Genomic DNA, 27,456 nt, shown 5'->3' on the forward strand with positions numbered 1-27,456 from the left:
CTTTGTTGCATGGTGAAAGCTGACAAATCAGCATAAAAGGATAGTTCTTGGAACTCCTCTGGTAGGGAATCACGGTTTCTTGTGGCTGCCATAAACTGATCCTTGACATGGTAAAAATGTATCCTGACAATAGTGTCCCTGGGGAGATGAGCGGCTATATGTTTAGGCTTGGGCAGTCTATGGATACGATCCACTACTAGTTCATCCTGGGGAACTTCTGGAAGGGCAGATTTCAGCATTTGTATAAAGTGATGTTTCAGGTCAGGATTTTTAACTGATTCAGGAATCCCACGTATTTTGACGTTGTTCCTCCTGGACCTGTCTTCTAAATTTGCTAGCTTTAGTTTCAGTTGCAGCATGTCATCATCTCTATCATTGTGGGCATCAACTAAGTCATTGAAGGTGCATGCAAACTCACCCATCTTTGTTTCAACATGTGAGATTCTCTTGTTCACTGATGATATTTCAGACTTGAATTGTCTAGTCAGTGATTGAATATCAGCATGCAATGTGGATCTTAGAGATATCAACATATCTTTAAGTGTAGTGTCCATGATTGGTGTGTTAGCAGTGGGGAAGTCAGTTATGGAGTCCTGCAGTTCTCTGGTATCATCCTAAGATGAGTGCAAGCTTACCTCTTCATCATCCTCTTCTGTGTGATCCACCTTTGGCTTGCTTTTGGCTGGGCTGGATGAGGCTGAAGGAGGCAGGGAGTACTGCTCAGCGGTGGGTGAACTGTAAGCTCTGTTTGATCTTCTCCCCTGTGCAGCGCCGTTCTGTGTGTGAGGGCCGCGTGTGAGTTTCCCCTGCTTGTTGCCGCCATCTTGCTCAGGAGACCGCCGCTGCCACATAAAGTAATCTGGCAGTTTGTTGGGATAGATATCCTCCTTTCTTTTCCTTGATGTCATCCTTAATGTTCCCCCAGCTGAACCGCTCTGATGGCTGTAAATTTCTAGGCTGTAGGTCGCTGTATAAGAGTCTGATGGATCTTGGTAGAGAGGAGCTCTTTCAGTGAGCGTCCATACACCGCGCCGGCTAGCCACGCCCCCTCAGCATTTTTCATCATTTTGACTGTATGTTCTGTTTGCATTTCTTATCACTTTTCACATTGTGATTTAGGGTTTACTCCACTTCATGGGTGTTAGTACTCACCTCAAGCCCACATTAGGGGGGTAGCGCCACTTTTCATCTCCTTGTGTCCTTTCCTTCGAGAGATGAAGGTAGTGGAGAAGTGGATTTACATGGTAGATGAAAATGCAATCACTGATATAATTAATACAAATGAGCTTTAAATACACCTTTTGTATCTGTTTTTGTTCAGATTATTGTGGAAGCATGATCATTGAAGATGAAGAAGCACCAATTGGGCTGACGCTTGATGACACCAAACCAGATGGCTCAGTACCTGCTATAATGGGGTATACATTGTGTCACTGTTTTTTAAACCTCTATGTAAAAATGTAAAGGACTACACAAGGCAGGGGTCTTTTGTTGTCAAACAATATGAAACGACTTGTAAATTCATTAGTGTTGACTTGTTTCACGTAAGCAATTGTTAATCGTGAAGGTAAATTCTAATAATTTCTAATAGTTAACTTACTACCTTTTTTATTTAAAAAATACATTTCAAAGATAAAAATGTAGTGCATGGGAAAATGTAATGTGGTAATATGCAAGCCAGCATTATTATGTATCCCTTGCCACTAATCCTAAAATAGTTCTTAGTCCCTAACCTCCCTTCCATTTTTTTATATTATTAAAGTAAATGTGTAACCTCCTAAGATAATCTGCCTTTTTGCACAATCCTGCTCTGTTAAACCAGAAAATCACAACATAGGAAGCAAGGGCCTTGGTTTTGCTGCATACGTAGGATTTCTGGACTACCATCTGGTGGCAGATCAGGCATTGGTCAGATTATCCAAATCACCCACAGCCATGACGTTTGACCAGATCTGACCAATCAACAGCTTTGGTTTAACAGTTGTGTACCACTTCTGGAGAGACTACAAGATCATTGCCTAGGTTTTGGCAACAAGACATAGTTACAGTGAACCAAGACTATGCACACCAAAGTATTTACCCATTCTGAACAAGCAGTAAAAACAATCCATCATTTGTCTTTGTATTTAGAGGCATAAAAAAATCCTAATCATAACAAACAACAAAAAAAAATATACAAGACAAACAGCACTCAATATTTTGTAAAAAAAACTTCAGAAAATCCCTTGAAAATAGGAAGGTTGCTTCACTCTCCTCACTTGCAGCCTATTTTTATTTATAAAATCAACCCCGATGTCTAACCTACCCAAACTGTGCTCAGTAGTGAACACATAATCTTTAAAGTTATAAATTAACTCATATATGGTAAATGCTTGACATCTGTGGCAAACATCTAAAAAATGCAAGGTCATGCGGGGAAACTGGAAAGGATAGGAAGCATGTTTGAGTGTGGTTATCTTGTGGATGGAATTCCCATACTTGCTGTTCTTTATCTTAATGGACAACAATTTAGTTAATGTAGGGCTGGAGATCACGCTGGACTGACTCAGTTGATCATGAGTCGATGGTTGGATGATGGTAGTGGTAGGGTGGAAGAGTTCTCTTCCGATGCTTGCTGCACCACTACAGTTTGAAGAAGTTGTGGAGCCCTTTTTTTTGAGGGTGTGGGCTGCTGCCTATGGGTACGGTCTTAAAGGTCATTTCCCATATGAATAGAGGGGGTAGGAGAAGAGGGAGCGCCCAATAATCAATGAATTGCACGGAGGGAATAGTTTGTGATTGTTTAATAAAAGTTCAGAACATGGTTAGACCAACATGTTTCGGGGGAAAAGACCCCCCCTTCTTCAGGGCTGCTACTTTTGTGATACCAGAATCGGAGTTGCTCAATGATCGATGTGCTCGCAGTGGCAGCGAACACAGAAATCATTGAGCAACTCTGATTCTGATATCACAAACCCACCATATGGGATTTTCTCCACTTATCATCTACAAACAGTAACAGCCCTGAAAAAGGAGGAGTCTTTTCCTCCGAAACACATTGACTAACAATGTTCTGAACTTTCATGAAATGATCACAAACTATACTCTCCATGCATTTAATTGATTATTGGGTGCTCCCTCCTCTCCTACCCCCCAACAATTTCGTTAAGGATTTGCTTGCTGCAAATACATAGGAACCTAAAACAACCTCATTGGGACTACTAACCAACCAATGTATTGATATTGTGAAGTGACCATGTGGCCAAAAAAAAGAGAAGAATGTAGAAGTCCCATAATTTCCATATACCAAGGCATTCTAATATTTAAATATGGATGAGTTTGTATCTCACCATTGGCTGCCACCATTATGTCTAACCCCACTCAAACTAGCACTGGAACAGGGAGAAAGAAGAAGAAAAAAAAAAAAACAGTTTATCTTGTCCTTGATCAGATGCTTGATGAAAACACAGGTTGTTTTCTTTGCATTTTCCCTTACTTCACATTTTGGTGAATTAGACCTTTGGTTTAAACACAGTTCAAACATACATTTTTTTTCCTGAAAGTGTTGGGTAAAAATGGTTTATAAAAGTAAGAGCTAAACTGATTATTCATTTCTTTATTTGTTAATAGATTCATTCTTGCACGCAAATCAAGGAAACTGGCACATCTATCAAAAGATGAAAGGTAAACATTTCTTTTTAAGGTTTTTGTGTTTGTAAGTAGCAAATAATAATTGCAGACATATGCTGTCATTTTATTAAGATAGTTTTTATTAAAATGTATTAATTATGCATATGATGTACAAATAAACAGAAAACAAACATCACCATGTCATCTGCTGTCAAAGTACCAGTATTGTCAGGATACCATAATCCGCATAGAAGTCTTGAGAACCTAGTCAGGTGGTGCAACATTAACTTAGAAGACCCAACAAAGGGATCCTATTGTCCACAATGCCCCAATTCACCATTCTGCCACATTGAGAAACAGAAACCTTAGCTAAATGTCACCAGCAGTATACATTTTGGCTGCCATACATGTTTATTTTGTGCATTTCCTATCCTCTTTACAGTTTGGCCCAAAAGAAAACCCACTAAGGCCCCTTTCACACATGCTGTTCGATCAAGTTCGCCTGTCTGTTTTTCAGGCAGACCTGGTCAGACGCTCTATTCAGCTCTATGGAGCTACGGATGTCAGCAGTGACATGTCCGCTGGCATTCGGCGCTATCCAATCCGATCCTGTCTGAAAAATCCAGATGGCTGGAAACCCTATTTTCCATCCATCTGGTGGAACAGATCGAATGGAATCGGATGAAAACGGACAGGTGGATCCATTTTCATCGGATCTCCCATAGAGGACAGCAGGGCTCTGACAGGTCCGTCTCTGCACAGTGAGTGGAGACAGGCCTATCATCCGCCTGCTCAGCGGGGATCAATGGATCGATTCCTGCTGAGCAAGAGGAGTCTGTCAAAATGGACATGCTATGTGTGAAACAGGCCTAATGCCCCATACACACGATCAGAAATTCTGCCAGCAAAAGTTGGATGAGAGCTTTTGGTCAGAAATTCCGACCGTGTGTAGGCTCAATCAAACTTTTGCTGGCAGAATTCTAGCCAGCAAAAGATTGAGAGCAGGTCCTCTATTTTTCGGTCAGAAAATGTTCCTATCCGAAAAATCACGCATGCTTGGAAGCATTGAACTTCATTTTCTCGGCTCGTCGTAGTTTTGTACGTTACTGCGTTCTTGACGGTCGAAAGTTCAGAGAACTTTTGTGTGACCTTGTGTATGCAAGGCAAGCATCAATTCCACAGTTTTTACCAAACACGTACCTATAAAATGTAAACAATGCTTCTTAGTTACCAAATCTTCTAAAATAAAAGTTTTTCAGGGCTAGATAGGTATCAGAAATTTATGTTTGATATGGCTTCTAGTAGGGAACTTTGACAACTACCTTTTGGGCATTGTGCCACAACATTTGGTCCTATTTCTGAATGTAAATCAGTTTTCCAATCTGTCATGTATTACTTGTTTGCTGGGGAATTATAAATTACAGAATATTAGTAAGATATATACATATTAAAGGCATCAACAAGATGGTAGTGTTTAAAATATGATTTATACAATGTATTTGTGTTATATTTTACATCCATGACTGAAAAAAAATATATTTTTGAAAATATGTTTTCTTCTGTTTTATTAGCCAGGTTAATATTGCATATTAATATTATCTAGTCGTCTATCCTGCTAACAGGTGGAGCTCTAGTCTCATTTTCACATGCGATTTTATGAATACATGTTAATAGCTTAAGAAAAATAAAAAAGTATACATCTCTGCAATCTGGGCACATTCTTCTATGTTTTGTCATCTGAAATAAGTACAGAAATATGGTGAGCTAATAAAATCCTGTAGTAAATTGACAATGCTATCCCTGCTACATTAAAATCTCTATTAGTGCTGTTAGTCCTGCCCAGTTCAATTTTTTTCAGAACTACATAACATTGCCCTTGCTCCCTATCTCCATAATATAAAGGGGAATTGTTATGTTGTGCAACAGGTGAGAACCCCTGGAAGGGCCTTTGATTTTAATGCAGCACAGACAGCATTGTCAGCTCATTACAAGAAGTTAGGAGTTCACTGCTTTTCAACAGATTTTATTTCTGTACTTTCAGCATTTGTAAAGAGACATAACATGGGGAAATGTGCATATACTGCAGAGATGTACTGTATGTTTTTTTTTTTTTTGTGCACAGACATACACTATAATGTTTGCATGCTCACCGACTCCAGCCAAGCAAAATGCATAAACGTATCAGAGCCATTGGGTTTTCATTTCTTTTACAGCAAGCAGAAATTTGATATGTTAAAGCAGTGTTCCAGCCGAAATTTTATTTTTTTTAAAAGTCAGCAGCTGCAATCACTGTAGCTGCTGACTTTTAATAAGGACACTTACCTGTCCAGGGAGCCCGCGATGTCACCGATCGGTCCTTAGAGTCAGGTGCAGGCGCCGCCATTACAACTAAGGGAAACCGGCAGTGGAGCCTTGTGGCTTCACTGCCAGTTTCCAACTGTGCATGCGCAAGTTGTGCGATGCTTTGTGAATGGCACCCTCGTCTTCTGGGGCACACACAGGTTCCAGAAGACAACAGGGGGTTCGCCACAGAAGAGGATGTGACGTCCTCGGCCGCAGCCCAGCTGGATCGGAAGTACTCTTAGTACTTCCAAAAAAGGTACGATAGAAAGTAAAAAAAAAAATTTAAATACAGTGGAACCTCGGATTACGAGCATAATCCGTTCCAGGACTATGCTCGTAATCCAATGTACTCGCATATCAAAGCAAGTTTTCCCATTGAAGTAAATGGAATCGAAAATAATTAATTCCGCATTGACTTCAATGGGATGCAATACCGCATGCAGCCAGAGGTGGGGGGTGCCGGAGAGCCTCGAAAGTGGCCGAAAAAGGCCCGAGGGACACTTCGACAGACCTCGGCAAACCTCGGAAAGACTCAGTTCACGAGCCTTTCCGAGGTTTGTAGAGGTCAGCCAAACTGTCCTCAGGCCTTTCCATGCATTTCCAAACGGCACCGATTGGCGACTTTCGGCTCTGCTCGGCTCCGGCGCCCCCCACCTCAGGCAAAAAGCGGTACTGCACACCGCTTTTGGCCTGAATCCTGCACGTTTTGCAAGACAACACTCGCAAACCGAGTTAGGAATTTTAGAAATACAGTGCTCGATTTGCGAAACGCTCGTTAACCGCGTTACTCGCAATCCAAGGTTCCACTGTATCCAAAAAACAGGGGTGGAGAGGTGGTCTTCCGTTTAAGACCACCTCTCAAAATTGGGTGGAACTCCGCTTTAATGACAAAAAGTAGAAAGTCAATAAGTTGCTCTAGATTACTTTACTTTGAATATAATTGGTATCCTTTGCATTTGCATATGATATACTGTATGCATTTAAGTCCTGGCTTAAGAATACAGTATACACTGTATACACAAGAACACGTGACTTTGTGCTACGTGAAGCAACCCATGACAATCAGACTTAATTTTTTACTTTGCACTATTTAAATAATACCATATGCAAGTCAATTTGAGGTTTGTGCATGTTACTGGATTTTGCACATAAACCCAAAAAATGTAGTTTGTTAGATTTTCAGTAGCCTCCCTGGTGGTTTTCCCGAGTGTGGCTCGGGGTTAAAATTCAGGACCATTAGCGGTAACCCCGAGCCACACTCGGGATTACATCGCAGGATCCTGGTGTGGCTTTACTTACCTTGTCCCCGGGATCCTGCGATGTCCCCCGCTGTGTCTGCGGGCTCCGTCCTCCTCCGAAGCCTCTCCGTGCCAGGCTCCGTTCCCTGCGAGCGGCGTGATGCACGGGGGCGGAGCCTGGCGGCAAATTAAAAAAAGTGTAAAATCATAACACATACAGTACTGTACTGTATGAAATTATTTCACATCCCTTTTGTCCCCAGTGCTTTGTCCTATGCCCTGCATGCAGTTTTATGTTATATATACTGTTCTTTCTGCCTGGAAACTGGAGATTGTCCATAACAACCAAAAAGTGTCCCTTTACATCAAAAGTGGCTTTAGACCAGCTAGAAAACAGCGATAGTAAATTAGAACACTTGCAGAATTGAGCGATAGTGAATCGTGGGGAAATTTATTTTATTAGTAATTTTTTTTTTTTTTAATTATTTATTTTTATTTATTATATTATAATTTATGTTTTTGTGTTTCAAACTTTATCATACCCGGGATATCTACTAGACTCTTGTTTGGACAGATTTAAGTGTGTTATTGTTAAGAATTACAGACCTACAATATAAAACGCCAAATTTCCATGCAAAATAATTGTACCGCTTTCAGCACCTAAAATCCGAAATAATCATACCGCCAGGGAGGTTAAAAAGTAAAGCAGTGTGGTCATTAGTTTTATTCATGGCTAGGAAACTATCTGCATGGAATTTGCATGTTCTCTCTGTGCTTGGGTGGGTTTTCATCCACACTTCCAAAACCTTGCTGTTAGGTAATTGGCATATGTATGCGAGTTAGGAACCTTAGATTGTAAGCTTTTTAACTACGTGCACACCACCCGCCGTCATTATATGGCGCCTGTTTGACATAGAATACCGGGGTTATGGCAGCAGATAGCTGCCATAACACCAGTATATTCTTAAACGGCAGACAAGATCACTTTTATCGGGGGCAGGAGAGTGTTCCCCCCTCTTCCCGCCATGCTTCGGTCATCTCCACCGCTTACCAGAGCTAATTAGGTCTTCTCCCCTCTGAGACATTGGGTCGAGGGATAGATGGCCCCCGCTAGGCTCCATAACATTGGATGACGGAAACGATGTCAAACGTCCCTTCTGCCCAATAGTCTTAAAGGGGACATTTTTTTTTTTTAAAGACATTTATTTATTTTCTATTGCATTTAGGTGTAAACGTGAGATCTTTTGACCCCAGATCTCACATTAAAGAGGTCCTGTAATGCTTTTTTTCTATTATAGGGGATGTTTACATTTCTTGTAATAGGAATAAAAGTGACCAAATTTTTTTTTTAATGTAAGGACAGTGTAAAAATAAAAAATAAATATTTTTTTAAAGCGCCCCATCCCGCCGAGCTCGTGCGCAGAAGCGAATGCATACGTAAGTCGCGCCTGCATATCAAAACGGTGATCAAACCACACACCTGAGGTATTGCCGCAATCGTTAGAGCGAGAACAATACTTCTAGCAAAAGACCTTCTCTGTAACTCCAAACTGGTAACCTGTAGAAATTTTTAAACGTCGCCTATGGAGATTTTTAAGGGTCAGAGTTTGTCCCCATCCCACGAGCGGGTGCAATTTTGAAGAATAACATGTTGGGTATCAATTTACTCGGCATAACATTATCTTTCACAATATAAAAAAATTGGGCTAACTTTACTGTTGTCTTATTTTTTAATTTAAAAAAGTGTATTTTTTCCAAAACAATTGCTCTTGTAAGACCTCTGTGCAAATACGGTGTGACATAAAGTATTGCAGACTGACATTTTATTCTCTAGGGTGTCTGAAAAAAAATATATATATAATGTTTGGGGTTTCTAAGTAATTTTCTAGCAAATAAAACAGATTTTAACTTGTAAACACCAAGTATGAAAAATAGGCTGGGTCCTTATGCGGTTAAGGGCAGGGACTAATATGAAGAAGGCTCTGCATACAATTTTCAGTATATCAACACCTGTAATAAATTACATAAAATTTGAATGATTCCTTTAAATTTTTCCTAACTAAATATCTTTAATGGGGCAAACACTGAATGTTGAGTTAGAAAAGATTTCAGTAAATAGTTGGTGTTATTTAATTTTTTCAAATACTGTTTTTTGACTTGAAACAGAAATGTACTGTATGTTTTTGTACTGTATGTTCTATATTGTCATTTTCTGTATTTGAATTGCTGAATGCAAAATGCTGCCTTAATTTTTTTTTAAGTAAATAAAACAAAAAAAAATTCTTAGAGTGTTTGCATAGCAGTTTTCACTATTCTAATAAGTTAATTCTAGGGTTGCTAAACAAAAAGCTGTGTGTTCAGCACTTTGGTCATAAAGTACTGTTTGGCAACTATAAAAATTAACATTTTTTAACGTATGTACCTTTTTTTGCAGTCATTAAAGGTTATTAAAGCTGAAACTTTTTACATTTACATATAGGAGGGAGAAATGATAAAATACCTATCAACCTGTATCCCACTGGGGAGATTTCCCTTCACTTCCTGACCTCATGATGTAAAAGAAAATTATATAAAAAATTATCAAAAATGAATGGAATTTCTGTCTCAGAAATTTGTCATAGGAACTAGAATTTTTCCTTAACTTCCTGGCCTGGATTTCTCCTCCCATTCTGTTTCAGTGACAATGGTCATTCGGACAAATGAGGGGTGAATTACCCCAGTGGCATATAGACAGCAAAAAAAACCTGGAGGTTCTTACCCTTTCCTACAACTATCCTAAACAAAAAAAAGGTGCCTTTACATACACTCTAGGAGATATATATATATATATATATATATATATATATATATATATATATATATATATATATATATATATATATATATATACTGTATACTAGATGCAGTTTCAACTGAGTTTTTTAAAATATGTAGTTTGCCATGTATCAAACTTGATAGCTATGAAGAAAAGAAATGGAGCTTAAGCAAATCTGAATTATTTTGTTATCTAAAACATTAGATGCATTATATATAAACTGGCATATGCTTAATTTATCAAATTATTTTGTAGAAAGAGAAAAATCTGTGAATTGTATGCTAGAGTTCTGGATTCAGAAGAAGCTCTACATGTAAGTTAAAATTCTATGTTAAAAAAAAAAAATCGATTTATTCATTTGAAGCAAGTTTACAGTACAAGTTCAGTTTTATTGAAAAAGCAGGAAGTTCCCAGTGGGGTTTTAAAGCAGCAATTTGAAAGTCACAAAAAGCATATTGTGAAAAATAAAATATTTTAATTTTTAATGACAAAGGACAAATGGACAATACTATACAAAAGTTAAAACGTGAGCTCTGGTTTACAACTGTGCAAGACTACTAGAAAAGGGAAAAAAGAGTAGGCAATACCAAGAAAATAAAATATAAAATAGTCGACTTGTAGTGATGAAATTATGATAATGCCATCCAATATACAGGAGAAAAAAAGCCCCAATGCATTTCGACCTAAGTGTTTTGCGGTCTTCCTCAGGGAGGTCTTATATTTCCTCTCCGTAAAATAGGCTCACTTAACCAGAGATTTCTTGTTAAAATACACACATAACGATTGCAATTGGTTTTCCCCTTAGTGATCCTGGAAAATGCTGAAAGAGTCACGCTCACCTCCACCTCCACTCCGAAGGGAGCCGCCCCCGGACATAGAGCTTACAAGTGGTCACAGGTGGTTGGGCACCCCACAAGGAGATAAAGGCAAGACCTGATTATTGTATAATACTTTTTTGAGGCTATATAGCCTCCAAGATATGGGGCGTAAGGTCCTCTATTTTGTAACGTACACTTGATTGGCACCTCTCAAACGGTTAGGAGATGTGCAGACTTGATTTGTCAAGTCTGCACTTGATTTGTCAGGGAACAACTGACAACAACTCTATTTTGTAACGTACACTTGATTGGCAGCTCTCAAACGGTTGGGAGATGTGCAGACTTGATTTGTCAGGGAACAACTTCAGTTGTCAGTTGTTCCCTGACAAATCAAGTACGTTACAAAATAGAGGACCTTATGCCCCATATCTTGGAGGCTATATAGCCTCAAAAAAGTATTATACAATATTCAGGTCTTGCCTTTATCTCCTTGTGGGGTGCCCAACCACCTGTGACCACTTGTAAGTTCTATGTCCGGGGACGGCTCCCTTTGGAGTGGAGGTGGAGGTGAGCATGACTCTTTCAGAATTTTCCAGGATCACTAAGGGGAAAACCAATTGCAATCGTTATGTGTGTATTTTAAAGCGGGGGTTCACCCACACCACCAAAAAAAAAAAATATTAAAAGCCAGCAGCTACAAATACTGCAGCTGCTGACTTTTAATACATTGCCACTTACCTGTCCCGGGGTCCAGCGATGTCGGCAGGGGACGCCGAGAACCCGCTCAGTTCTTGGCAGCTGCCGCCGCCATCCTAGGTGAGGGAATCAGGAAGTGAAGCGTTGTGGCTTCACTTCCCGGTTCCCTACTGCGCATGCACGAGTCGCGCTGCGCGTCCCTAGTGGTCCCCGCTCTCTGCTGGGAGCTGTGTGTTCCCAGCAGACAGCGCGGTCGGGACGGGAAGAGGCATAGACTCCCATGGGAGTCTATGCCGGAAGTGGGTGCAAATACCTGTCTTAGACAGGTATCTGTACCCCCCTCCCCCCTGAAAGGTGCCAAATGTGACACCGGAGGGGGGGAGGGTTCCGAAAAACGGAAGTTCCATTTTTGTGTGGCACTCCGCTTTAACAAGGAATCTCTGGTTAAGTGAGCCTATTTTACGGAGAGGAAATATGAGAACCCCATGAGGAAGACCGCAAAACACTTAGGTCGAAATGCATTGGGGCTTTTTTTTCTCCTGTATATTAAATGGCATTATCATAATTTCATCACTACAAGTCGACTATTTTGTATTTTATCTTCTTGGCATTGTCTACTCGTTTTTCCCTTTTCTAGTAGTCTTGCACAGTTGTAAACCAGAGCTCTTGTTTTAACTTTTGTATAGTATTGTCCATTTGTCCTTTGTCATTAAAAATAAAAATATTTTATTTTTTACAATATACTTTTTGTGACTCTCAAATTGCTGCTTTAAAACCCCACGGGGAACTTCCTGCTTTTTCAAGATTTACTATTTAGGGGTGTGCAGTTTCTCAGACTCCACTTATGTGTCATATCATGCTAAAGTTCAGTTTTATAAGAAAATATTGGGAGAGGGCCCCCACCTACCTTATAGGCTCTGTTACACCATACAAGGTCATGCAAGGTCAAGGTATTTCAAGAAGAATGTTAGGCCTGAACTGTGAAATGTGACCATAAGGCTAAAAACCATTAGCACCCCAGCATTTGTTCTTTAAAATATCTATCATGCATAATTTTTTCCCACAAACTGATCCATTCACCTGACATCATGGGTTCTTTTACCCAGGGAAATTCTGAATGCTGCAGAGAACACACGCATGCAATGACATGAACACTATACTATACAGACCTGGACAGATTGATGACACACCCCCAGGGAGTGGGTCCTTGATGCCCTTTGCTTACAGGAAGGGGGTTCATTGAAGGCAAGGATGCTTCAATGCTTCAACCCACATATATATATATATATATATATATATATATATATATATATATATATATATATATATATATATATACACACACAGTTGTGCTCATAAGTTTACATACCCTGGCAGAATTTATGATTTCTTGGCCATTTTTCAGAGAATATGAATGATAACAGAAAAACTTTTTTCACTCATGATTAGTGTTTGGCTGAAGCCATTTATTATCAGTCAACTGTGTTTACTCTTTTTAAATCATAATGGCAACAGAAACCACCCAAATGACCCTGATCAAAAGTCTACATACCCCAGTTCTTACTACTGTGTTTTGCCCCCTTTAACATCAATGTCAGCTTGAAGTTTTTTGTGGTATTTGTGGATGAGGCTCTTTATCTTCTCAGATGGTAAAGCAGCCCATTCCTCTTGGCAAAAAGCCCCCAGTTCCTGTAAATTCTTAGGCTGTCTTGCATGAACTGCATGTTTGAGATCTCCACAGAGTGACTCAATGATATTGAGGTCAGGAGACGGAGATGGCCACTCCAGAACCTTCACTTTATTCAGCTGTAGCCAATGACAGGTCGACTTGGCCTTGTGTTTTGGATCATTGTCATGTTGGAATGTCCAAGTACATCCCATGCACAGCTTCCTGGCTGATGACAGCAAATGTTCCTCCAGTATTTTTGATAACATACTGCATTCATCTTACCAACAATTTTGACCAAATTCCCTGTGCCTTTGTAGCTCACACATCCCTAAAACATCAGTGATCCACCTCCATACCTTTTATCATAGGCCTTGTTGACTCCTCTCCAAATGTAGCATTTATGGTTGTGGCCAAAAAGCTCAATTTTTGTCTCATCACTCCAAATGATTTTGTGCCAGAAGGTTTGAGGCTTGTCTCTGTGCTGTTTGGTGTATTGTAAGCGGGATACTTTGTGGCATTTGCGTAGTAATGGATTTCTTTTGGCGACTCGACCATGCAGCCCAACTTTCTTCAAGTGCCTCCTTACTGTGCATCTTGAAACAGCCACACCACATGTTTTCAGAGAGTCCTGTATTTCAAAGAAAACAAATTGCGCTAAAAAGTGTAAAAGAGAGAGCTGCGACTAAAGTGTTATACAACACCAAACAGAAAGAAAAAAGCAAAAAGTCGTGCTAAGTATTGAGAAGCTTGGAGTAATATATTATAAGCCCCCAATAGTATATGCCAATAAGACACACTAAGTGTACATGGATGATAAAAAATTAAGTTGACTCAACTGAGTATAAAGCAGAGTGATTATAACATCAACTGAAAATAAAACAGTGTGAATAAGACATCAAACATACATGAATACAGAAAATGTCATGATATCATTGAACAAGTGATGAAAAAAGTTGTGCAGTGACAAACTGATAGAGTATAAATTACTCCATGGTGAAAAGGAAGTCAGTCCATATTCATATAATTGGTGATCCAAAAAATATATATAGATGAATGGAGTGCCGTGAAGTCCACACTAAAGTGACAGGTGACCAATTCCTGCACCACAAAAGGACTGCTGCTTACCAGATGTTAATGGTCCCTTATTACAGGGGATTGTCCCGAGCAGATGGCTGCAACCCCAGCCTGGGATCTCACTGGCAAGCACCATATTCCTCAGCACCAAAGTATACAATCCTTGAACAGATCGGTATGGTAGACATAGTATTCACCATGAAAAAATAAAAAGCCTCACATAGCGTAAAACCTTACATTTATTGTAGTATATAAAAAAGCCAATTGAACACTTACAAATAGGCAAACATTAATAAGCGAAATAGGATTACAAGCCAGCCGGCTATTCTTTGTGCCTGTCTATTTGGTTGGATTTCTTCATAACTTTTTAATTTTTTAATTAATTTCATCTATTGGTAAATTTGTTACCATCTATATTACCATTATTTACTTTTGTATTCATAGGTGTTTATTTGTATGTCCATACACCAGAGGCTGTGAGCACTTTTGTTGTTTTACTCTGGTTTTATCATACAAGTTTCCAGACACCTTTTGCCCACAGTTCCTTCCCTTAAGTGGGATGGCGCCCTGTGGTCTTCCCCTGGGGATCCATACCGAGGCTTGGTTAGGTGTTTTGTTACTTAAGCGGTGCATCAGAACGCTGCTCGTATCCCGTGACCACGTCCGATATTGACGAAACGACGTATGGAGGATGAGCTACGTTCTGATGTCAGTGCTGTACGATCAGTCCTGAGAGGTACGGGCTGTGTAGGAGACGGCTGGCTTGTAATCCTTTTTCGCTTATTAATGCTCACCTATTTGTAAGTGTTCAATTGGCTTTCTTATATACTACAATAAATGTAAGGTTTTATGCTATGTGAGGCTTTTTATTTTTTCATGGTGAATACTATGTCTACCATACCGATCTGTTCACAGATTGTCTACTTTGGTGCGGAGGAATACAGTGCTTGCCAGTGAGATCCCAGGCTGGGGTTGCAGCCATCTGCTTGGGACGGTCCCCTGTAATAAGGGACCATTAACATCTGGTAAGCGGTAGTCCTTTTGTGGTGGAGGAATTGGTCACCTGTCACTTTAGTGTGGACTTCACGGCACTTCATTCATCTATATACCTGTATATATTTTTTGGATCACTATTAGTTTTTTATGGACTTTTACTTATATTTTGTTTTTTATTTGAATATGGACTGACTTCCTTTTCACCATGGAGTAATTTATACTCTATCAGTTTGTCACTGCACAACTTTTTTCATCACTTGTTCATTTATATCATGACATTTTCTGTATTCATGTATGTTTGATGTCTTATTCACACTTTTATATATATTTTTTTATTTTCAGTTGACATTATAATCACTCTGCTTTATACTCAGTTGAGTCAACTTAATTTTTTATCATCCATGTACACTTATCCCCCATACATACGGTCGGATTTTCCGATGGAAAATGTCCGATCGGAGCGTGTTGTCGGACATTCCGACCGTGTGTGGGCATCATCGGACATTTTCCATCGGATTTTCCGACACACAAAGTTTGAGGGTAGGCTATAAAATTTTCCGACAACAAAATCCGATCGCGTCAATTACGACTGTGTGTGGCCAGTTCCAACGCACAAAGTGCCATGCATGCTCAGAAGAAATTCCGAGACGGAACAGCTCGGTCTGGTAAAATTAGCATTCGCAATGGATACAGCACTTTCGTCAGGGTGCAATGTAAAAAATGGTTTAATACAGCGCACTCTCTTCTTCTTTATAATGTGAGAAGATTGAAGTAGTTTTGCTGCTCATATTCACACAGACTTCTCTCAAACTTCTTTCTTTATTATTTATCGGGATTCCCTCAATATATTTTGATTTGTCACATCTGACAAAATTATTTTTGGGTTGTTTTCTTTTTTTTTTGTTTTTTAAAGGCTGTTTTTTTTTTTTTTTTTGGGTTTGTATTTTTTTCAAGGCTGATCTTTGTTTTATTTTTTGGTTAGTTTTACTCCCTAATATTTTTGTGTGTGTTTTGTGTGTCAAGTTACCACAACACCATTGATATCTTATATTATTTAATCTCAAGAAGGTTGCTTGGTGTTGGTGACCCTTGTTAATTTCACATAGTATTTTTGAAATGTACCTGCCTCCTCACAAACCAACTGTCCTTTTTTAAGGAAAACACACATAGGCAAGTATAATTGAAACAATAAATCCTTTATTAAGGGCTCAGAACCAAACAAAGAGGAAGGCAACACTGGAGAAACAGCAGAAATTGGCGAAGCCTTGGACCCCCAGGGCAGACATCAATTATTTAACATCAAAATTGGTGGCCTGAGGAGTCCTTATCTAAGGGAGTGCAGTCTGTTCCAGAAGTCCATCTGTTCCAGAAGTCCATCTGTGACATCTGTGTCCCCAGTGATAAGGTCAGGGATTTAATTTAGAGTTCTCACTTAATATGATGCCTACATGTAAATCTGTTTTTAACTTTTTGGCTGTTAAACTCGATTGAAGCTGCTTTTGTTTTCTTGTAACTATATTGCCATGGTGTTGAAGCTTGTGTTCGTAGCCCAGGTGACTCCTGTTGTTGTTTACCCTTGCCCTGTGTGGGGGGGTTGTGCTAATGCTATTGTTTGTATAAAAGGCCTTGGAAAGATTAAAGAGCAGCAGTCCATTATGCTCAAGAACTGATACACGGATTTCTGACTCTGTGTCTTAATTCCTATATGAAGCAATAATTTGGCAAAGCAATATAAACTATAAGCAACTTATTTAAAAGTTGCATTTAACATTTTGGCGCCTGAACAGGGACTCACCGATGATACTACAAGAGGTGGATGAGCTACGCTGACGGAACAAAAGAAATAGGCATTCCGGGAATCACAGATCAAAAAAAAAAAAACCTGCGCAGGTAAGAAAAAGCTTTATTTTTCTTATATTCTGTGCTCCCCTGATTTGTGCCTATCCGTTCTGTCAGTTACGGTTCTCCTGGTTTTAAAACACCAGCCTCTGTAGTGGTGAGTCTAGAATTACTGCATATTTTAGTTTATATTGCTGGAATTATTTGTTTGTTTTTGTTATCTGTGTTTGTCTTGTCTGTCTTGTTGAGAAAGTGAATGAGCCTTGTCAAGGATGGTATGAGTTAGAAGGGGATTGCCGAACTAAGCAACAGAATGCGCCTTACCTCACACGATTGGGAACCTGAGGGCTTGTGAGCTTGGGGGTCTGACGCTTATGCTTAACCTCACATCTAACTCATAAACCATAGACGGGTTGAGAGTATAAGCCCTGTCTGCTCCATAAAGCAGGGATAAGAGTGTATGAGAGGGATTCCCAGATACGAGGGGGGGAATAAGGTCTCAACAAAGTCCCGAGATCTAGTCGGATACCTGGCCACTTAAAGGAATGCTTGTATATGTTGTAGCCGCGTTTTTGTATATGTTGTAGCCGCATTCTGGTTTGTTATTGGGCTAGCATATAAAGTAATTATTTATTTTTGGGCTAGCATATAAAGTAATTTGGTTTCAGAAATCTCATTCCGGAGAGGTTTCTAGAATTCTAGCACCCTAGGAGGAAGGCAACGAGGAACTAGTGTAACTTAGCTGGTTTGCTATTGGGCTAGCATATAAAGTAATTATTAATTCTTGTATATGTTGTAGCCGCATTATATTGTACACTAAGTGTCCCACACGCTACCTAGGCAGGACTGTTAGAATGGGCCAGAGGAACACAAAACCCCGTCAGGGAATTGTAGCACATTACACAGTGCCACAGATAATTAAAAACATCTGTGGAGAAGATGAAGCACGGGACTTAAAGGATGTCCTTTGTAAATTTAAGGGTGAAAGGAGCAGCGGGTTTAGACCCGGATGTATGGAGTGAAATAGTGAAAAAAAAAAAAAAAAGTGAAATAAAAAGGGACAGACAAGGAGAGGTGTTAGAGAAGCAATGGATGAGTCAGGTTCAATGCTTAATTAAGGTTTCAAATAGAGAAAAAGAAGAGGGGTGGAAGTATAATCCAGATTGTGATGGTTGGGATATGAAAGATAGAAGAACAAAAAATGTCGAGGCTCCCAGCTCAGCCATCCCACCCCCATACACTGACGTAGAACGCAAACCACACAAGATATATCCGGTACTTGAGGGGAGAGGATGGGTTTGTCAGGATTGTGGAGCACAAAACCCAGAATGGGCAGTAGAATGTGTGCATTGTGGGGCACAAGAATTTCATTCAGAAACTGTAGCTCCCGTACGCACTGATACATGCATTATAGTAAAGCCAGCTGTTTTTTTGTAGATTTGTGACACAGTTAATGAATACACATGAAGCGACCTGGCAGGATGGGGAGGATCTATGCAGACATAAAAATGACTCTGACCCTGTTTAACCAGTTTTATGACTGACCTGCAGACCGAGCTGAGGGGGATGGCAATACTGGAGACAGACAGACACATAGACTCAAGGGCCCCTTTTATTGTTAGATTAGAAGTTTTCTGTCAGGCAAAACAACAAGAGAGGGGGTCAATATCACCCATGAAACAAATGCCAGGACAGACTGTATCAGAATTTTACTTGTCTATGGAAAGTATGATGGCAGTTGAGAGAATGGATTTAGAGCTGCCAGTCACGATCCGAGCCTTCAATAGACAGTTTATGGAAGGATTAATTCCACAGATAAGTGAAAGACTGAAAGCCTGCACACCACCCTTGATTTGTTGCGATTTTTGGCAGAAAAAGGTTGCAAGGTTAATAAGAAAAAGTTACAAGTGTGTCAGGAAAAAGTTATCTTTTTGGGACATTGTATATCACAGGGTACGAGACATCTCACTGAGGAGAGGGTTCAAGTGATAAAGGGAATGTTACCCCCATGGAATTTCAAACAATTGCGTATGTTTTTAGGTATCGTGTCATATTGTAGACAGTGGATACCACATGCTAGCGCTTTGATGCAGCCATTATACGATTGTTTGAAAATTGTACCGTATATGCTTACAGAAATAGCTTATGAGTCGTTTATCACTTTGAAAAAGTTGTTGATTTCTGCCCCGGCTATTGGTATACCAGATTACACCAAGATATTTAATCTGTACATTGCTGAGATCACTGGACACGCCACAGGTGTTCTGACACAGGCACATGTAAAACAAAGACCAGTCGCTTACTTTTCAGCAGCATTAGATCCAGTATCTAGAGGTTCACCGTCTTGTGTACGGGCGGTAGCTGCAGTGTCAATCATCATAGATAAGTCATCAGAGATTGTTCTAGACAATCCAGTCGTAGTGCATACCACACATGACATACATGCAATCTTGTCTCAGGTACAGCCCAAACACATTTCAATGGCCAGGCAATTAAGATTACAGTGTACTTTACTCTTACCTCCAAATGTTACTTTTCAGCGCTGTACAACTTTAAATTTGGCCACCTTTTTGCCTCTTCAGTCACCAGATTTGGCAAGGGGGAATGATAGTGCTAATAGTACTAGTGAGAAAGGAAATGAGGTACCTAAACACTCTTTTGTTTAAGGAAGTAAATGAGCACGATTGTTTTCAGCTCATGGAACAGGAGACAATGGGATTCCCACACGTTACAGATACACCGATTTTAAATGCTGAGCACACCTTGTATATAGATGGTAGTAGGTTTGCTGATGACAAGGGTAAATATCACACAGGGTATGCCGTAGTGACTGATACACAGGTGATTTAAGCATAGCCCTTACCAGCCCACATGTCAGCACAAGAAGCAGAATTAAAAGCTTTAGAACAAGCCCTAGAATACTTAAAAGGGCGAGAAGGGAATATTTACACTGACTCCGCTTACGCTTATGGTGTAGCGCATGATTATGGCCACATATGGAGGGCTAGAGGTTATCTGACAGCAGCAGGTACACCTGTAAAACATGGAGAAGGGATTAAGAGAGTCCTGAGCAATCTTCAAAAGGTTAAACGAGTGGCCATTATGAAGGTAGCGGCACACACGAGCGCAAAAACAATTGAGGCAAAAGGAAATGCATTTGCAGATTTGACTGCAAAACAGGCAGCTCTAGGGGAAGGAAGCCCTGAGACCTTAGCAGCGGTAGAGGTGAGTATCCCAGAACCAACATGGCAGCAGCTGAGTAAATTACAGGAGCAAGCAGGGGAGAGCGAGAAAGATAAGTGGGTCAGAATGGGAGCAGCACCAGACCTTGACAATGTATGGAGGGAAGGGGGCAAAATATGCCTGCCTGCCTCTCTGTACCCAGCAATGGCAGTGGCAGTTCACCTACCCACACATGTCAGTTCCAATTCCATGTATAGGATTGTGAACCAAGGATGGCTCGCCCCCGGATTCAGTAGCACTGCAAGAAATTACTGTGCAGCCTGCCAAATCTGTCTCCTGAATAACCCAGGACAGAGAGTAAAAACCCCACGAAAACACCAGGTCCGGGCCCAATACCCCTTCCAGAGACTGCAGATTGATTACATACAAATGCCTAAGAGCGGCCCTTTTGAATTTGTCCTCGTGTGTATCGATTTATTCTCAGGTTGGCCTGAAAGTTATCCAGTAAAATCGGCTACAGCTAAAGCCACAGCTAAGAAACTGATCACTGAGTTAATACCTAGGTTTGGTCTTCCTGAAACCATAGAATCAGATAGGGGGACACACTTTACAGGAGAAATCATGCAGAATGTGATGACCATGTTAGGGGTTCAACAAAGTTTTCACACCCCTTACCACCCACAGAGTTCAGGATCAGTGGAGAGAGTAAATGGGACAATAAAGTTAAAAATACAAAAAGCCATGCAAGAGTTAAACAAGCCTTGGCCAGAATGCCTGCCTTTGGCTTTGTTCTCTATAAGGTACACTCCAACAGGAAAGACAGGATTATCCCCATATGAGATACTTTTTGGGAATGCACCTAGATTGGGTTTATACTTTCCACAGAGTATGCAATTGCAATGTGATAGTTTGACTGCATATGTGATACAATTACAACAACGTCTAACTAAGATCCACAAAAGTGTGTATTCTTCTCTTCCAGACCCTAATTCAATAACAGGTACACATACTCTGCTACCAGGGGATTATGTATATGTAAAGAAACACACCAGAAAGACATTGGAACCCAGGTTTGAAGGTCCTTACCAAGTACTCTTGACCACAGCCACCTCAGTAAAGCTGGAAGGAAAACCTACCTGGATACACGCATCACATTGCAAGAAACAACCCGAGAAAACAACATGATGAAATATCTACTTACATATTTTTTGTTGAAGATTGTTGTTTTACAAATATATGCATGGACTCCTGGTATTAATGTACTTGAGGTAGAAGAAACAATGACTTTTGAATGGAGTATAGATGATCCTAAAGTAGCAAATGTATCAGGATATGAGATAAATAAGGATTACACTGTGGGTAATTATACTGTTGAAGGACATAGGCGACCATTTCATGTAGATGTAGGTATAGCATGGATACAGGCAGACCCCCTCTCAGAAGTAACCGTAACTTTCCAGTGGAATGATAATATGGGTTTCCCCTTTAACAATAGTAAGAACCATAGGTGTCATAAAATATCCCTTTCACAGACATGGAAACAAGCCCGGGAATGGGTAGTGGGACAAATGTACCAAATATTAACAGTCATGGCAGAAGGAGGGAATATAACCGAAGGGATGTTTAATCTGACAGATATTACCGTTAATCAATCCAGTACTTTCCTCTGTGCCTCTTGGTGGAGGGAAGAGAGAAATGATGGGTGGTATTGGAGTGCAGAGGCCTATGGGTTTCACATACAAATGGAGGAAGAAGTAATGCCAACAATTGAATCTTCCATATTAACACCCGTACCAAACACTTGCATAAATGTATAAACATCACAACAGAAAACAAAAATAAAATTCAATATCACCTTTCCCTCGATACCGGAGTGTAGGTATAAACGAGAATGGTACGACACACTATTGGGACTGACAGGTACAGGGATGGGAATTTTAAACTCGGTCGAGATAGAAGAAATGAACAACAGATGGAAGCATGCAGGGGGACACATAGCTGACAGCTTGACTATCACAAGCAAATGGTTACCCACCACTTTTGAAACCCAATTGCAAGAAATACCCCTATTACAATTTTTGGGAGGGTTAATAAATCACACGATAGGAGCAGAGCTCCAGCTGTGGAATCAAAATCAACAGTTTGTAAATTTCACACAATGCTCTTTTAACCTCTTATCCTATCATATACAAATAAATAGGGCCAGGACTGAACTACAGTTGGGAAATTATCATACCTGGATGAAATATTTTAAGGGTTTAACTGACGATGGTGTATGGTTCCAAGTAAAAGGGGATAAGATAGAATGTGAGGAGAAATGGTGTGTAGGAAGGTTTGAAGCATACCGGGTAGCAGATGTAATGGAAATGTGTAAAATAGTGGTCATGCCACTAGTAATTAAAGACGAGTTTTGGTATCCAGAAATATATGGGAAATATGTAGATAAAAGAAACAGAACCCATGATTTAACTCTATGTGAAGGAACTAATAAGGGAATGGTATGTGGCAGAAGTTCCCCAGTATATGAACCTTGCTTGTTAAAATACCAAACTAGCATATGCAAAATGCAAAGAACACCGATAAATGTGAACAATAGATTCATAGAAATAGGACCCCAGCATATTTGTATCATTACTAATGATAACCGCACCATGTCAGCATTAAATAAATCGGCGCCGTTTGCGGGATGTATAAAAAAGATTAAAATATTACAATGGGGTAACGACACCTATCTTTTTGAACCAGACGCCGATAAGATATTCTCTTCAGTCTATGAGGTACATAATCTCACTGACACTACACCCTTTATAATTTCTTTAGAACCACTAAAACAGGTTTTGGAACAATCAGAGTTGTTAAGACAACACATAGAAACACTAGAACATACCCTACAGAATAACCTCGTATCCGCAATTATTGACAAAGGTAGACTAGTACATCTTTCCTCACAGATACAACAGGATACTGCACCACATTGGTGGGATATATTTAGTGGAATGTCTTCAACAGCAACCAATACCTTTCACTGGTTGTTAAGTCCAATGGTAATTATTATTCTAATATTAATATCACTTACAATCACGAATATATGTGTATACAGGAAAATAAATAGGAAAATTAGGAGAATAGACAGGGCATACCGATAAATGTGTATTGACATCACCCTACTCCTATAAAACTCCTCTTCTTGAATTTTAAGATGTTGGTAATACCTAGGGGGATGGGTTCTACCCCTCTGACAACTCGCGGTCAGGGAAAGGACTCTGGGGAAAAACTGACTAGAACTTATTCATGAGGACCCAGGGGGAAGGAGAGGATGATGTCAAAGGGGGAAATTGATAAGGTCAGGGATTTAATTTAGAGTTCTCACTTAATATGATGCCTACATGTAAATCTGTTTTTAACTTTTTGGCTGTTAAACTCGATTGAAGCTGCTTTTGTTTTCTTGTAACTATATTGCCATGGTGTTGAAGCTTGTGTTCGTAGCCCAGGTGACTCCTGTTGTTGTTTACCCTTGCCCTGTGTGGGGGGGTTGTGCTAATGCTATTGTTTGTATAAAAGGCCTTGGAAAGATTAAAGAGCAGCAGTCCATTATGCTCAAGAACTGATACACGGATTTCTGACTCTGTGTCTTAATTCCTATATGAAGCAATAATTTGGCAAAGCAATATAAACTATAAGCAACTTATTTAAAAGTTGCATTTAACACCAGGCTGTGGTACTACAAGAGGCTGCATCTTTTGCCAGACCAGACTGAACCCAGGTCATCACTTTCTGGTCTTCTTTCCACGCTTCCTTCCCGGCTGTGGCTCTGGTGTTTGACATGTGGCAGGAGGAGGAGGAGGACCTGGAGGAGGAGGAGGAGGACCTGGAGGAGGAGGCGGACTATGTGTGAGGTCACAAATGTGGGTAGCACATGTTATTTGGCCCCTCAACCCCTTATTGAGAGCTTCCAAAATTAAGAACTCACACAGGAGTCGTTAGCCCTCCTCCATTTGCAGCATTTTGCAGGCAGTTATGCAAGCAAAGTCCTCCTCCACAGTGTGGGGGGTTCTCAGGGCCTCTGTAGCCTTCCAAAAGAGGCCTATGGCAGTCTCCTCCAGGTTACTCTTCTTCCTGACACTTTGTCTTTGAAGGTGTAGGGGAGGGACCTGGGTATCAGGCAGCCTGCTTGACCCGGCCACCTCCTGGCTGAGACTTTCCTGTGTATGAAAAAGGGACATGGTTTTAGTTTTGCATCATCAATAACAATCATAAATTAGTACTCCAAACTAACATCTAGTTAACATCATTGATTGGACAAGCAGAAATATTTAGAGGAATGCTATACCTGGCTCAAGCTGGGCTCCTCCACATGTTGCTGCCTGGAAGGCCTAGGTTGGGTGTCAGAAGCCTCAGCTGGAGGGGAAGGAAGCCTGGAAGGAAGACTGGAGAGTGATGACCTGGGTTCAGTCTAAACTGCCAGAAAATGCAGTCTGTCATAGTACCAGAGCCTGGGGACATAAATGTCATCTGCAGCTCCAGATCTCTGGGAATCCTGGACCTTCTTGTGCTCCCTTAGATAAGTGCTCCTCAGGCCACCAATTAGGATCTTCAAATATGTGATGTCTGCCGTGGGGATCACCGTCTTCACAAATTCCAGCAATTGATCCAGTGCTGTCTTCCTCTTTGTTTGGTTCTTATATTCCGGGTGTTTTATCTCCCATAGACAAGGCAGCTCCCTGAACATATCAATGAAGATTGCCATAATGTCGTTATCTTTCAAGATATCCATTTTCATATAGTTACATAGTTACATAGTTAGTCAGGTTGAAAAAAGACACAAGTCCATCCAGTCCAACCACAAAAAAAAAAAAAAAACGTACAATCCAATATACCCAATACTATACCCACAGTTGATCCAGAGGAAGGCAAAAAACCCCAGCAGAGCATGCTCCAATTTGCTACAGCAGGGGAAAAAATTCCTTCCTGATCCCAGAGAGGCAATCGGATTTTCCCTGGATCAACTTTACCTATAAATGTCAGTACCCAGTTATATTATGTACATTTAGGAAAGTATCCAGGCCTTTCTTAAAGCAATCTACTGAGCTGGCCAGAACCACCTCTGGAGGGAGTCTATTCCACATTTTCACAGCTCTTACTGTGAAGAAACCTTTCCGTATTTGGAGATGAAATCTCTTTTCCTCCAGTCGTAAAGAGTGCCCCCTTGTCCTCTGTGTTGACCGTAAAGTGAATAACTCAACACCAAGTTCACTATATGGACCCCTTATATATTTAAACATGTTGATCATATCCCCCCTTATTCTCCTCTTCTCAAGAGTGAACAAATTCAGTTCCTCTAATCTTTCCTCATAGCTGAGCTCCCCCATGCCTCCTATCAGTTTGGTTGCCCTTCTCTGCACTTTCTCCAGTTCCACGATATCCTTTTTGAGAACTGGTGTCCAAAACTGAACTGCATATTCCAGATGAGGTCTTACTAATGATTTGAACAGGGGCAAAATGATATCTCTCTCTCTGGAGTCCATACCTCTCTTAATACAAGAAAGAACTTTGCTCGCTTTGGAAACCGCAGCTTGGCATTGCATGCTATTATTGAGCTTATGATCTACCAAAACCCCCAGATCCTTCTCCACTACAGATTCCCCCAGTTGTACTCTCCCTAGTATGTATGATGCATGCATATTCTTAGCCCCCAAGTGCATAACTTTACATTTCTCAACATTAAACCTCATCTGCCACATAGTCGCCCAATTAGACAGTGCATTGAGGTCGGCTTGTAAATTGGAGACATCCTGTAAGGACGTTATTCCACTGCATAGCTTGGTGTCATCTGCAAAGACAGAAATGTTACTTTTGATCCCAGACCCAATATCATTTATAAAGATATTAAAGAGTAAGGGTCCCAGCACTGAACCTTGGGGTACACCACTGATAACCTTAGACCATTCAGAGTAAGAATCATTAACCACTACTCTCTGAATTCTGTCTTTTAGCCAGTTTTCTATCCATTTACAAACTGATATTTCCAAGCCTGTAGACTTTAACTTACACATGAGCCGTGTGTGCGGCACTGTATCAAACGCTTTTGCAAAATCCAAATAAACCACGTCCACAGCCACCCCTCTGTCCAAGGTTTTACTTACCTCTTCATAAAAAGAAATCAGGTTTGTCTGACAACTTCTGTCTTTCATGAACCCATGCTGTCTGTTGCTTAAAATGTTTTTTTCCAGCAAGAACTCGTCTATGTGGTCTTTTATTAAACGCTCCAGTATCTTCCCGACTATAGAAGTTAAACTAACAGGTCTATAGTTACTTGGTAAAGACTTTGATCCCTTTTTAAATATAGGCACCACGTTCGCCCTGCGCCAATCCAGCGGTACTATTCCCGTCATTAATGAGTCCCTAAAAATTAGATACAATGGCTTTGAAATTACAGAGCTCAATTCTTTTAGGATCCGTGGGTGGATGCCATCAGGTCCAGGTGCTTTATCCACCTTTATTCTGTCTAAATATTTCTGGACCATATCCCTTTTGAGCCATTGTGGATCATTGGGGGCTGTGTCAATACCACCCCCATTATGGACATGAACTTCCCCATGCTCTTTTGTATACACAGAGCTGAAGAAAGTATTTAATAAATTAGCCTTCTCCTTGTCCCCAGTCACCCACTCTAGATTATTTTGTAAAGGGCCTACATGCTCAGATCTGACCTTTTTACTATTAATATATTTGAAGAATTTTTTGGGGTTTGTCCTACTATTTTTTGCGATCTGTCGTTCATTTTGAATTTTTGCACCCTTGATTTCCTTTTTACATATTCTGTTAAATTCTTTGTAGCATTTAAATGACACTAGTGTTCCTTCATTTTTATATTTTTTAAAAGCTCTTTTCTTATTGTTTATAGCTTTTCTAACTTTGACCGTGAGCCACATAGGTTTTCTTTTTAGCCTTTTAAACTTATTGCCCATGGGAATATACTTTGCAGTGAGGTCCCAAACAGTCTTTTTGAAGAATTCCCATTTCTGTTCTGTGTTTATCGCTGCCAATATTCCCTCCCAGTCTAAGTCCTCGAGAGCAGCCCTCATCCTTGGAAAATTTGCTCTCTTGAAGTTAAGTGTTTTTATCTTTCCCTTATGTATTTCTTGTTTACAGCTAACATCAAATGAAATCATGTTA

The 27,456-nt window shown here is 40.2% G+C and overlaps 1 protein-coding gene across 1 annotated transcript in view; it reads left to right on the forward strand.

Annotated features, from left to right (window-relative positions):
- LOC141128786 (amine oxidase [flavin-containing]-like) overlaps window positions 1-27,456 on the forward strand; it is a 182,771-nt gene that overhangs the window by 126,674 nt on the left and 28,641 nt on the right. The window contains exons 9-11 of the mRNA XM_073616284.1: window positions 1,322-1,418; window positions 3,610-3,663; window positions 10,261-10,318. Coding sequence (XP_073472385.1) covers window positions 1,322-1,418; window positions 3,610-3,663; window positions 10,261-10,318 — 209 coding nt within the window. The remainder of the gene's footprint in view (window positions 1-1,321; window positions 1,419-3,609; window positions 3,664-10,260; window positions 10,319-27,456) is intronic.

Source organism: Aquarana catesbeiana, linkage group LG02, assembly GCF_042186555.1.
Source record: "Aquarana catesbeiana isolate 2022-GZ linkage group LG02, ASM4218655v1, whole genome shotgun sequence".
In the NCBI taxonomy this organism is placed as follows: Eukaryota; Metazoa; Chordata; class Amphibia; order Anura; family Ranidae; genus Aquarana; species Aquarana catesbeiana.